The sequence below is a fragment of the Microcaecilia unicolor genome, chromosome 1, assembly GCF_901765095.1.
Source record: "Microcaecilia unicolor chromosome 1, aMicUni1.1, whole genome shotgun sequence".
Taxonomy (NCBI): Eukaryota; Metazoa; Chordata; class Amphibia; order Gymnophiona; family Siphonopidae; genus Microcaecilia; species Microcaecilia unicolor.
The window spans coordinates 211,771,622-211,786,292 of NC_044031.1; the positions used below are offsets into that span (position 1 = coordinate 211,771,622).

General features: G+C 44.0%; 1 protein-coding gene across 3 annotated transcripts in view; it reads right to left on the reverse strand.

Annotated features, from left to right (window-relative positions):
• STARD3NL (STARD3 N-terminal like) overlaps positions 1–14,671 on the reverse strand; it is a 123,009-nt gene that overhangs the window by 52,979 nt on the left and 55,359 nt on the right. For all 3 annotated transcript variants that reach the window (XM_030204002.1, XM_030203994.1, XM_030203987.1), the window contains exons 3-4: positions 6,963–7,040; positions 3,663–3,740 (exon numbers count right to left, since the gene is read on the reverse strand). In XM_030204002.1, coding sequence (XP_030059862.1) covers positions 3,663–3,740; positions 6,963–7,040 — 156 coding nt within the window. The remainder of the gene's footprint in view (positions 1–3,662; positions 3,741–6,962; positions 7,041–14,671) is intronic.

Consider the following 14,671-nt stretch of genomic DNA (forward strand, 5'->3'; position numbering starts at 1 on the left):
TAAGAAAATGGAAGAAGTACAAAATGACTGTCAATCGACAAAGATCTGGGGCTCCACGCAAAATCTCACCTCGTGGGGTATCCTTGATCATGAGGAAGGTTAGAAATCAGCCTACAACTACAAGGGGGGAACTTGTCAATGATCTCAAGGCAGCTGGGACCACTGTCACCACGAAAACCATTGGTAACACATTACGACATAACGGATTGCAATCCTGCAGTGCCCGCAAGGTCTCCCTGCTCCGGAAGGCACATGTGACGGCCCGTCTGAAGTTTGCCAGTGAACACCTGGATGATGCCGAGAGTGATTGGGAGAAGGTGCTGTGGTCAGATGAGACAAAAATTGAGCTCTTTGGCATGAACTCAACTCGCCGTGTTTGGAGGAAGAGAAATGCTGCCTATGACCCAAAGAACACCGTCCCCACTGTCAAGCATGGAGGTGGAAATGTTATGTTTTGGGGGTGTTTCTCTGCTAAGGGCACAGGACTACTTCACCGCATCAATGGGAGAATGGATGGGGCCATGTACCGTACAATTCTGAGTGACAACCTCCTTCCCTCCGCCAGGGCCTTAAAAATGGGTCGTGGCTGGGTCTTCCAGCACGACAATGACCCAAAACATACAGCCAAGGCAACAAAGGAGTGGCTCAGGAAGAAGCACATTAGGGTCATGGAGTGGCCTAGCCAGTCACCAGACCTTAATCCCATTGAAAACTTATGGAGGGAGCTGAAGCTGCGAGTTGCCAAGCGACAGCCCAGAACTCTTAATGATTTAGAGATGATCTGCAAAGAGGAGTGGACCAAAATTCCTCCTGACATGTGTGCAAACCTCATCATCAACTACAGAAGACGTCTGACCGCTGTGCTTGCCAACAAGGGTTTTGCCACCAAGTATTAGGTCTTGTTTGCCAGAGGGATTAAATACTTATTTCCCTCTGCAGAATGCAAATAAATTCATATACTTTCCACAATGTGATTTTCCGGATTTAATTTGTGATGTGCTATCTCTCACTGTTACCAATAACCTACCCTTCAATTATGGGCTGCTCATGTCTTTGTCAGTGGGCAAACTTACAAAATCAGCAAGGGATCAAATACTTATTTCCCCCACTGTATATTCAGGTACTTATTTTGTACCAGGGGCAATGGAGGGTTAAGTGACTTGCCCAGAGTCACAAGGAGGTGCAGTGGGAATCGAACGTTATTCAAAGTCGTTAAATCGCGGGAGGATTGTGAAAAATTACAAGAGGACCTTACGAGACTGGGCGTCTAAATGGCAGATGACGTTTAATGTGAGCAAGTGCAAAGTGATGCATGTGGGAAAGAGGAACCCAAATTATAGCTACGTCATGCAAGGTTCCATGTTAGGAGTCACAGACCAAGAAAGGGATCTAGGTGTTGTCGTTGATGATACATTGAAACCTTCTGCGGCTAAGAAAGCAAATAGAATGTTAGGTATTATTAGGAAAGGAATGAAAATAAAAAATGAGGATGTTATAATGCCTTTGTATCGCTCCATGGTGTGACCACACCTCGAATACTGTGTTCAATTCTGGTTGCCTCATCTCAAAAAAGATATAGTGGAATTAGAAAAGGTACAGAGAAGACGAAAATGATAAAGGGGATGGCTCCTCCATAATTCTTTTTTTTTTTTTTTTTTGGGGGGGGGGGGGGGGGTTGCCTGTGACAACAGAGCTTAGCTTGCCTAGATAACTTCTCCAACATGATCTGTCCTCCGAATGTATGCATTAAGGACGTACATGTAAGACATCCAGACAGGCACTATTTTCAATTTATTTTATGAAGGTAACAGAGGTGCATAGGCACACTGATAGCAGAGGCTCCTACATCCAACCCCAAAGGTGTGCAAAAGCTAATGCACACATACACCTGCTCCTAATCAGCGGTAAACGTTTGCGTGTATTCTCTTCACGCACCTTTAGTGTTCACTCTGGTGGATCCTCTTCTACTTCTATCCCTCTGCCTGTCGGCGTACCTCAGGGTTCTGTTCTTGGTCCCCTCCTCTTTTCTATCTACACTTCTTCCCTTGGCTCATTAATCTCATCCCATGGCTTTTCCTACCATCTCTATGCTGATGACTCCCAAATCTACCTTTCTACCCCTGATATCTCACCTTGCATCCAAACCAAAGTTTCAGCGTGCTTGTCTGACATTGCTGCCTGGATGTCTCAATGCCACCTGAAATTAAATATGACCAAAACCGAGCTTCTCATTTTCCCCCCCAAACCCACCTCCCCGCTCCCCCCGTTTTCTATTTCTGTTGATGGCTCTCTCATTCTCCCTGTCTCCTCAGCTCGAAACCTTGGGGTCATCTTTGACTCTTCTCTCTCCTTCTCTGCTCATAGCCAGCAGACCGCCAAGACCTGTCGTTTCTTTCTTTACAACATCCGTAAAATCCGCCCCTTTCTTTCCGAGCACTCTACCAAAACCCTCATCCACACCCTTGTCACCTCTCGTTTAGACTACTGCAATCTGCTTCTTGCTGGCCTCCCACTTAGTCACCTCTCCCCTCTCCAGTCGGTTCAAAACTCTGCTGCCCGTCTCATCTTCCGCCAGGGTCGCTTTACTCATACTACCCCTCTCCTCAAGACCCTTCACTGGCTCCCTATCCGTTTTCGCATCCTGTTCAAACTTCTTCTACTAACCTATAAATGTATTCACTCTGCTGCTCCCCAGTATCTCTCCACACTCGTCCTTCCCTACACCCCTTCCCGTGCACTCCGCTCCATGGATAAATCCTTCTTATCTGTTCCCTTCTCCACTACTGCCAACTCCAGACTTCGCGCCTTCTGTCTCGCTGCACCCTACGCCTGGAATAAACTTCCTGAGCCCCTACGTCTTGCCCCATCCTTGGCCACCTTTAAATCTAGACTGAAAGCCCACCTCTTTAACATTGCTTTTGACTCGTAACCACTCGCCTCCACCTACCCTCCTCTCTTCCTTCCCGTTCACATTAATTGATTTGATTTGCTTACTTTATTTATTTTTTGTCTATTAGATTGTAAGCTCTTTGAGCAGGGACTGTCTTTCTTCTATGTTTGTGCAGTGCTGCGTATGCCTTGTAGCGCTATAGAAATGCTAAATAGTAGTAGTAGTAGTAGTAATATGCACATACATTGCATCTCTGCCCCTGCTTCACCCAAACTTTACCCCCTGGAATGTGTGCACATGCCGTGCTGGGGGTACATGCACATACTTGTGTGTTCTACTGTACAACTGTATTAAAAGAGACCTTTCCTGTGTATAAAACAGGTTTTACACACAGAAAACCCTTTACAGAAATTACTCCCTGTATCAGTATTCTTAAGGATGTCCTGCTCAGACAGATTTTCAAGCTACAAATATGCATAACATACAACTACATACAGTGGAGGAAGGGAATTCAAACCTTATGCATATTTATTACAGTTAGCCTGAAAACCCAAATAGTTGCAAGATCCCAAAGGACAGGGTTTAGAACTGTGCTATACCAATGGGGGTTCCCTCCTCCCTGTCTTACTAAAAAAACGCTCAGCTTAAAATAGGAATTGTAAGAGTCCTGCAAAACAATTCCTTGTTTGTTTCACTGCTGGCACCCAAATGCTTTCAGCCCTAATCACCAGCATGACTAGCACTGTGCCGATTACAAAGACTCAATACTTACTGCAACTGCCCACCAGTGACGCAGTCTACACACCGCATAGGCAAGTATTAATACTTTAAAACGAAACACTGCCAACAGCTACACAAGGGAGAGAGAGAGAGGAAAAGAAAAAAACACAGAATGAGCAGCCACATAATCTCTGCTGTACAGGCTGAATATCTATCTATACTTTCTTCCTTATCCACACGTTCTCATTCAAAAATACAGTGCCCGTGGCTGTAGCTACTTAAGCATGTGGGCCCGGATCTTGCAGATTTTAAACATTTAGGGGGCAATGATATACATGGGTGCCTCCTTGTAGGTGCCCTGATGCTGTGCAGTGAAAGTCTATTGTATAATGGCATCTGGGCACCTAGATTCCATTATAGAACACTAGCCTAACCATGTATGGAACAGCCTACATTTAGGTGCCTTTATGCACAACAGCCATAGACCTATTATAACTGTAGCCATCCAAATGCTTAACTTACAGTAATTTTGTAAGAGGCACACATAAATGGCAGCCCTGCCCATGCAAACACCCATGTGAACACCCCCTTGCATTTATGCACTATACCACTTACAAGCATCTTTACAGAATAGAGTTTATGAGGTTGATATTTAAAAGGGTTTACCCCAGCAGGACAGGTTCCTGCCCAGTTCATCTCATCCCCGCTGAGCTAGCCAGTCACTGATATTCACTGGCACTTTACAGAATAGAGTTTATGAGGTTGATATTTAAAAGGGTTTAACCAGAAGGACAGGCTCCTGCCCAGTTCATCTCATCCCCGCTGAGCTAGCCAGTCACCGATATTCACTGGCACTTAACTGGCCAATCCCTACCAGAATAGATTAAGGGGTGGGCAAGGGAAGGAGTTAGGGCAGAGTGTCAGTTTAGCTGGTTAGGGGGTGATATTCAATCTGCTAACTGGCCAAGTAACCGTATAAAGTTAGGACAGCAAAACAAAACAACTGTAATTCAGACTGCTGCCGAGTTAATCAGGCAGCGGTCTGAATAACCACCAGTGCCCAGTTAACTTCTAGGTCAAAGGTCATCCTCGGATATTCAATGCTGGGAGCCTTGTATGCCCCAGAATTAAATATCTAGGGTTGGGTCAGACGCACTGATCAATGAAGAAAGGACTTGTGCACAGGTGACATAGAGGGGCATAATCGAACGTCGCTGGTGAAATAGGTCGCCGGCGGTCTATTTTGGCGGCGGCGCAACAGCTGGCCGGAACCGTATTTTCGAAAAAGATGGCCAGCCATCTTTTTTTTTCGATAATACAGTTTAGCCCGGCCAAATGCCAGAGTTTGCCGGGTTTGAGATCGGCGGTTTTGTTTTTCAGCAATAATGGAAAAAAATGCCAGCCATCTCAAACCCGGCGAAATCCAAGGCATTTGGTCATGGGAGGAGCCAGCATTTGTACTGCACTGGTCCCCCTGACATGCCAAGACACCAACCGGGCACCCTAGGGGGCACTTCTAAAAATGTTTAAAAAATACATAAATAGCTCCCAGGTGCATAGCTCCCTTACCTTGGGTGCTGAGCCCCCCAAACCCACTCCCCACAACTCTACACCATTACCATAGCCCTTATGGGTGAAGGGGGGCACCTACATGTGGGTACAGTGGGTTTTGGGGGGGTTTGGAGGGCTCAACACTTAGCACCACAAGTGTAACAGGTAGGGGGGGGATGGACCTGAGTCTTTCTGCCTGAAGTGCACTGCACCCATTAATAACTGCTCCAGGGACTTGCATACTGCTGTCAAGGAGCTGGGTATGACATTTGAGGCTGGCATAGAGGCTGGCAAAAAAGTGTTTTATTTTAATTTTTTTAGTGTGGGAGGGGGTTGGTGACCACTGGGGGAGTATGAGGAGGTCATCTGGTCAATTGGGGCACCTTTTTGAGGCTTGGTCGTGAAAATTAAAAGACCAAGTAAACCCGGCGAAATACTGATGAACGCCGTTTTTTTCCATTATTCCCAAAATCCAGCCATCTGGTAGCCACGCCCTTGTCCCGCCTTCGCTTCGCCACCGACACGCCCCCTTGAACTTTCACCGGCGCGGCGACAGGAAAGCGGCGATGGTGTCAAAAACACCACTTTCGATCATACCGATTTCACCGCTTTTGCGAGATCGCCAGCCATCTCCCGATTTATGTCGGAAGATGGCTGGCGATTACTTTCGAAAATAAGCCTGATAGTCGCAAGTTGTATTAAAATGTATGCTGATGAGCTACTTTAAGTATACCTATGCAGTGTAAGCTGACCACTTCTGATGAATGCACAACGCGAGACATTTTCTGTGAGGGTCCAAGGTGGTGTTGAATATTTGACAAAAAGTCTTCTCTGCCAATCTTCCACGTTTTAAGTGCTGGTTTTGTCTTCTTATGCTAGCCAAAGAACCCCGTGCAAGTTTTAAAAGCAGATAGTAACAAACGTGCGCACGTGTCTGAACAAAAGTGAAAGTACACATTGGCACCTGTTCTTCTATACCTAAACATGAGCCTGTCAAAAATTACAAGTCCAGACAGGTACTGATGGATACCAATACTTTCGGTTTTGGTTCAGACATGTACACAAGAAGTTGCGCGTACCATGCAACCTTGTGCACGTTGATCTGTGATATTTTCCCACAATTGCTGCAGGTTTGCCATATATACAATTTGCCTACAATGAATTTGCTGCATTCCACAGTATTAAGGTGTGATAGAAAGCACACGCTTAGACACGAGTGCACAGCTTTACCACAAACATTTCTGCACCCAGTGGTGTACCAAGTAGGGGACGGTTCGCCCCAAGTGCATGCTGCAAGGGAGTGCAGGGAGCAGTCGTGTGGCTGTTGGCTCTGCCGGTTCCCTGCTCCCTCTGACGTTACTTCCTGTTCCTTGGCAGGGAACTAGCAGAACCAACAGCCAGACGACTGCTCCCTGCACCCCCAGAAGGTGATGCACTGGGGGAGTGGGGGTGCGCAGCGGCGATCCATTCCGGGTGGCAGCCGACCTAGGAATGCCACTGTCTGCACCAGCCGCATTGTAACTATGCTTTACATTTGTTTAAAAAAAATTTTTTTATTAAAGTCTATTTAACAAGAAGAATTTTAAAATTTTATAACAATGCAAGCTGACTGGCTTATCTCTGCTGTTGCACCACACTGCAAACTGTCAGTGAGCTTATAACATTTCTGTTTTGGCAACTCTTAACGAATATAAAAATGCCTCAGATTATATTTTACTGAAAGGGATAAAGCCTCTCTTAGCATGCATGCCTTATGTCTACACTGTGTATGGATTGTAAGGTAAATGAGAAGAATACTTACAAATATATCAAAAAATGAATACAAATAGTCATAATTCACAACTTCTTTGATTAAAGTGGGCCCAATGCCCCCATCCACCTGCAAGAATAACAGACAAGATGATGGCATTAAACAATTTTCAGCTACAACAAATACCTTAGTCTGATTTCACAACAAACCCCATTGAAACATCAGAGTGGTGCCTCCAACAGTAGAGCATTCATCATGCAACTCAAAATGTTTAATAATGTTTATTAAGCAACAGAAAAAAATCATAAACAATTACAATGCAATCATTATCAATGCTACACAACCCCTCCCCCAATCCCAACATAATAATCCTCAGACTTGGTGTATTCTTTTCCAGGTCCAAAGGAAATAATGAAGAAAGCCAGTGCATACCCTTGAGCAAACAATTTAGGATCCAACTACATGTCAGATAAGTACATAAGTACATAAGTAGTGCCATACTGGGAAAGACCAAAGGTCCATCTAGCCCAGCATCCTGTCACCGACAGTGGCCAATCCAGGTCAAGGGCACCTGGCACGCTCCCCAAACGTAAAAACATTCCAGACAAGTTATACCTAAAAATGAGGAATTTTTCCAGTCCATTTAATAGCGGTCTATGGACTTGTCCTTTAGGAATCTATCTAACCCCTTTTTAAACTCCGTCAAGCTAACCGCCCGTACCACGTTCTCCGGCAATGAATTCCAGAGTCTAATTACACGTTGGGTGAAGAAAAATTTTCTCCGATTCGTTTTAAATTTACCACACTGTAGCTTCAACTCATGCCCTCTAGTCCTAGTATTTTTGGATAGCGTGAACAGTCGCTTCACATCCACCCGATCCATTCCACTCATTATTTTATACACTTCTATCATATCTCCCCTCAGCCGTCTCTTCTCCAAGCTGAAAAGCCCTAGCCTTCTCAGCCTCTCTTCATAGGAAAGTCGTCCCATCCCCACTATCATTTTCGTCGCCCTTCGCTGTACCTTTTCCAATTCTACTATATCTTTTTTGAGATACGGAGACCAGTACTGAACACAATACTCCAGGTGCGGTCGCACCATGGAGCGATACAACGGCATTATAACATCCGCACACCTGGACTCCATACCCTTCCTAATAACACCCAACATTCTATTCGCTTTCCTAGCCGCAGCAGCACACTGAGCAGAAGGTTTCAGCGTATCATCGACGACGACACCCAGATCCCTTGATCCGTAACTCCTAACGCGGAACCTTGCAAGACGTAGCTATAATTCGGGTTCCTCTTACCCACATGCATCACTTTGCACTTGTCAACATTGAACTTCATCTGCCACTTGCACGCCCATTCTCCCAGTCTCGCAAGGTCCTCCTGTAATCGTTCACATTCCTCCTGCGACTTGACGACCCTGAATAATTTTGTGTCATCGGCGAATTTAATTACCTCACTAGTTATTCCCATCTCTAGGTCATTTATAAATACATTAAAAAGCAACGGACCCAGCACAGACCCCTGCGGGACCCCACTAACTACCCTCCTCCACTGAGAATACTGGCCACGCAATCCTACTCTCTGCTTCCTATCTTTCAACCAGTTCTTAATCCATAATAATACCCTACCTCCGATTCCATGACTCTGCAATTTCTTCAGGAGTCTTTCGTGCGGCACTTTGTCAAACGCCTTCTGAAAATCCAGATATACAATATCAACCGGCTCCCCATTGTCCACATGTTTGCTTACCCCCTCAAAAAAATGCATTAGATTGGTGAGGCAAGACTTCCCTTCACTAAATCCGTGCTGACTTTGTCTCATCAGTCCATGTTTTTGTATATGCTCTGCAATTTTATTCTTAATAATAGCCTCCACCATCTTGCCCGGCACCGACGTCAGACTCACCGGTCTATAATTTCCCGGATCTCCTCTGGAACCTTTCTTAAAAATCGGAGTAACATTGGCTACCCTCCAGTCTTCCGGTATTACACTCGATTTTAGGGACAGATTGCATATTTCTAACAGTAGCTCCGCAAGTTCATTTTTTAGTTCTATTAATACTCTGGGATGAATACCATCAGGTCCCGGTGATTTACTACTCTTCAGCTTGCTGAACTGACCCATTACATCCTCCAAGGTTACAGAGAATTTGTTTAGTTTCTCCGACTCCCCCGCTTCAAATATTCTTTCCGGCACCGGTGTCCCCCCCAAATCCTCCTCGGTGAAGACCGAAGCAAAGAATTCATTTAATTTCTCCGCTACGGCTTTGTCCTCCTTGATCGCCCCTTTAACACCATTTTCGTCCAGCGGCCCAACCGACTCTTTGGCCGGTTTCCTGCTTTTAATGTATCTAAAAAAGTTTTTACTATGTATTTTTGCTTCCAACGCTAATTTCTTCTCAAAGTCCTTTTTTGCCCTCCTTATCTCCGCTTTGCATTTGGCTTGGCATTCCTTATGATCTATCCTGTTACTTTCAGTTGGTTCTCTTCTCCACTTTCTGAAGGATTGTTTTTTGGCTCTAATGATTTCCTTTATCTTACTGTTTAGCCACGCCGGCTGACGTTTAGTCTTTTTTCCCTTTTTTCTAATACGTGGAATATATTTGTCCTGAACCTCCAGGATGGTGTTTTTAAACAGCATCCACGCCTGATGCAAGTTTTTTACTCTGCGAGCTGCTCCTTTCAGTCTTTTTTTCACCATTTTTCTCATTTTGTCGTAATCACCTTTTCTATAGTTAAACGCTAGCGTACTTGATTTCCTAGTTTCACTTCCTTCAATGCCAATATCAAAACCGATCATATTATGATCACTGTTATCAAGCGGCCCTCGTATCGTTACCCCCTGCACTAGATCATGAGCACCACTAAGGACTAAGTCTAGTATTTTTCCTTCTCTTGTCGGCTCCTGAACTAGCTGTTCCATGAAGCTGTCCTTGATTTCATCAAGAAATCTTATGTCCCTTGCGTGTACAGATGTTACATTAACCCAGTCTATATGCGGGTAATTGAAATCCCCCATTATTATTGTGTTGCCCAGTTTGTTTGCGTCCCTGATTTCCTTTAACATTTCCGCATCCGTCTGTTCGTCCTGGCCAGGCGGACGGTAGTACACTCCTATCACTATCCTTTTCCCCTTTGCACATGGAATTTCAATCCACAGTGATTCCAAGGAGTGTTTTGCTTCCTGCAGAATTTTCAATCTATTTGATTCAAGGCTCTCGTTAATATACAATGCTACCCCTCCACCAATCCGATTCACCCTATCACTACGATATAATTTGTACCCCGGTATGACAGTGTCCCACTGGTTATCCTCCTTCCACCAGGTCTCAGAGATGCCTATTATATCTAATTTTTCATTTAGTGCAATATATTCTAACTCCCCCATCTTATTTCTTAGGCTCCTGGCATTCGCATATAGACATTTCAAACTATGTTTGTTGTTCCTAAGTACATCATGCTTAGTACTTGACAGTATTAATTGGCAATCTTTTGTCTGATTTTTATTGTTATTTAAAGATACCCGATCTACTACAATCTCTTTTGCAACCTCACTATCAGGATACTCTATCTTCCCTGTTATGGTGATATCTTTGAAAGATACCTTATCCCGAACCATGCTCTTTTGAGCGACTGTCGGCCTTCCCCCCATTTCTAGTTTAAAAGCTGCTCTATCTCCTTCTTAAACGCCGATGCCAGCAGCCTGGTCCCACTCTGGTTAAGATGGCACAATACTCCATACTGATTCCAAAATCTGTTGAAAACTTTCTCAAGTGTGCAGGCCGATTCCATCCAGCTTTGTGCCATTCCATAATCATAACTGCATATAATAAATTCAACCACTGAGTCATATTAGGTGCTACATTACTCAACCATTGCAAGAGAATCATCCTTTTTGCCAGCAAAAACATGGAATATAGCAAAGGTTGTTTCAGTTTGGAGGGATTAGAGTCCAGTGTCATAACAGTCAAATAGACAAAATCCAAGAACAGAGGTAGATGTATTTTAAAAACATGAAACACTTTCCTGGCGACATCTCCCTTGAATTGTTATATCAGTGGGCAAGACCAACAAGTGCCCCCTAATGTGACCACCTGCTCTGTACAACTCAAATTATATAACTAATACCTTGATTCTATTGAATTAGGAATTTGTGGTCAAATATCTGCTCTTTAGTGTGCTGGAATTACCTACACTATTTTGTTTCTTGCCAGTACCTTTGCCTAAAAGTTGCAATGATGGCCTAAACCGTGCATTCTATGAACTGCTGCCTAAATATAAGCACCAATAGCGCATCAATTTATAGATTACTAGACCATACATGCATCATTTGTGCCAATAATTGGCCTAGTGGTTAATGCAGCAGACTTTGATCCTGGGGAACTGGGTTTGATTCCCACTGCAGCTCCGTGTGACTCTGGGCAAGTCACTTAATCCTCCATTTATGTAAACCGCTTTGAACGTAGTTGCAAAAACCACAGAAAGGCGGTATATAAAGTTCCATTTCATTCCCTTTCCCTAATGAGACTGTGCTAACAACCAATTATTGATGTTAATTGGCACGGCAGAGCACCTAACCCCCCTTGGCACACATCTCAAAAAGAGGGTGTGGCCATAGGTGGCAAGAGCATTCCAAAAAGTTATGCGCAGAATTATAGAATACTGCTCAAGCGTGCCTAACTTGGGCGTTGGCATTTACACCAGGTTTTGGCAGGTGTAAATCTGGCACCCAAAAGTTAGGTGTGGGATGTGTTAAACACCGTTCTACATAAAGGCACACACCCTTTATAGAACAGTGCTTAGCACTGAACGTTTTTGGCATCTAAGTTGGTGCCATTTATTGAATTCCTTCCATAGTGTGCACCTGCAAGGTACACATAAACTACAAAATACAGTACTATCAGTTGCGCACACTGACTTGTGCATTTAGATGTACCAACTGACACCAGACATCAAACGACATAAGTTGGTGCACCTGGGTTTTAGTGCACCAAAGCAGCTCTGCACTAGTATTCTCTAATGGTTTAGGCGTGCCTTTGAGCCATGATAAAATTGGGGCAAAACATGCCCTTTTGTGGTTCCTAAAATGAGGTATCAATTTATCAAATTGCCACCTATGTCTTACCTTTATCCTGGAATTTTGGCTCTGCCTGTTGGTTTCATCTGAGGCCTTCTATACTGGTTCTATTCCCTCTACCATTATTTACAGCAGTACTTCTCAAACCAGTCCTCGATACATACCCAGCCAGTCAGGTATTCAGGATATTCACAATGCATATGTATGACATGATTTGCATACAAAGAAGGTAGTGCATGCAAATCTTCTCTCATACATATGCATTGTGGATATCCTGAAAACTCAACTGGCTCGGTGCACCCTGAGGACTGGGTTAAGAACCCCTGCTATAGAACACCATCAACAAGTACTAAAAACGAAGAGGTAATGGTAGAGCTCACATAGAAAAATGTAGGCAGATAAAGGGTCATATGTCTTACCCACTCTATCCATGCCATCTACTCTCCCTATCACTTCCTTAGAAATCCTATGTACTTGTCCCAAGTTCTCTTGAATTCAGATACTGTTTTCATCGCCAACACTTCCACTGGCAGGCTGTTCCACGAATTTACCACCCTATCAGTGAAGTATTTTCTCAGGTTACTTCTGAATTTATCCCCTTTTACCTTCATCCTATGCCCCCTCATTCCAGAGCTTCCTTTCAACTGAAAGACTCACCAATTGTGTATTTTATGCCATAAACATATTTAAATATCTTTAACATATCTCCCCTCTCCAGCTTTTCTTCCAAAGTACAGAATGTTGCGGTGACAAAATTTGTCTCTATCCCATCCCAGTGGGGACAAAGTCTGTCCCCGTCCCCATCCACACAAGCCTTGAACAGTTATTATTAATATTATTTGTTACATTTGTATCCCACATTTTCCCACCTTTTTGCAGGCTCAATCTGGCTTACATATAACCGTTAACGGCGTTAGCCGATTCCGGTCTGAACAAATACATAGTATGAATGAGGTACATGTATGGTAGGTACAATTGGGGGGAACTTAGGAAGGGAAAGGGGGAAGAAGAGTCAGGTAATGTCCGTTACGGTCTTTGGTTACATTGTGTCGCAAGTGTCCAGGTATTTTTATGTTGGGTCAGTGGGGTATGCTCTTCTAAACAGGTCTGTCTTTAGTGCTTTCCGGAAATTTAGGTGGTCAAGCGTGGTTTTTACTGCTTTTGGTAATGCGTTCCATAGTTGTGCGCTTAAGTAAGAAAAGCTGGATGCATAGGTGGATTTGTATTTGAGTCCTTTGCCACTTGGGTAGTGTCTGCCGTTCTCCAATCCCATGGAATCTCTCCCGTCTCCAAGGATTTATTAAACAAATCTTTAAGAGGACCTGCCAGAAGCTCTCTGAGCTCCCTCAATATCCTGAGGTAGATCCTGTCCGGTCCCATGGCTTTGTCCACCTTTAGATTTCCTAGTTGTTCATACACACTCTCTTCCGTGAACGGTGTTCTATCCACTCCATTCTCATATGTACTTTTGCCAGTCAATCGCAGTCCTTCTCCAGGATTTTCTTCTGTGAAAACAGAACAAAAGTATCTATTTAGCAAATTTGCCTTTTCTTCATCATTATCTACATAGCAGTTCGCATCATCTTTCAGTCTCACAATTACCTTTTTAGTCATTCTCCTTTCACTAATATACCTGAAGAAATTTTTGTCATCCCTCCTTACCTTTCTAGCCATTTGTTCTTCCGCTTTCACCAGACGTATCTCTCTCCTGGCTTCTTTCAGTTTCATCTGGTATTCCTCTCTTTGTTCCTCTTCTTGAGTTTTTCTTTATTTCTGGAATGCCAACTCTTTAGCCTTTATTTTCTCAGCCACTTGCTTGGAGAACCATATCGGTTTCCTTTTTCTCTTGCTTTTATGTACTCTCCTTACATAAAAGGTTTGTGGCCCTATTTATAGTTTCTTTCAGCCTGGACCACTGCCCTTCTACTTCTCGTATGTTCTCCCAGCCCATCAGCTCCTTCCTCAGTATTCCCCATTTTACCAAAGTCAGCATGCTTGAAATCCAGGACTTTTGAGTAGCCGCCCTCCACTTCAGCTGTCATATCAAACCAAACCGTTTGATGGTCACTGCTGCCCAGGTGGGCACCCACTCGGACATTTGACACACTATCCCCATTTGTGAGCACCAGATCCAGCGTTGCTCCCTCCCTTGTGGGTTCCGTCACCATTTGTCTGAGCATAGCACTTTGGAAAGCATCCACGATCTCTCTACTTCTTTCCGATTCCGCAGATGGAACCTTACAATCTACATCCGGCAGATTGAAATCTCCCAGCAACAGCACCTCTCTCTTCTTTCCCAACTTTTGAATATCCACGATCAGATCTTTATCTAATTCCTCCAATTGTGTCAGAGGGCTGTAGACAACACCCACGTGGACAGAGGTTCCTAGTTTGTGTTTTTAGTTTTTTTCAGTTCTTCGTTGAACCACGGTGTCAATTATGTCTACGTGAAGTTCTTATTTGTAAGGGTGCTATTTCGTCTAGTATGTGTCTGCATCTTTTGTCCCATTCTGAGGGGTAATATATGGATTGTTTGTGTTGTCCAGTCGTTGTTGTATATCTGTTGCCAGAAAGTAAACGGGTCTATTTGGCCTCTCGTGGTATAGGTTGTGTGTTCTCGTGTGTGAGAACCCCTTTTTCGCCATTTTAGGGATAAGTTTAGCTTGTAATGG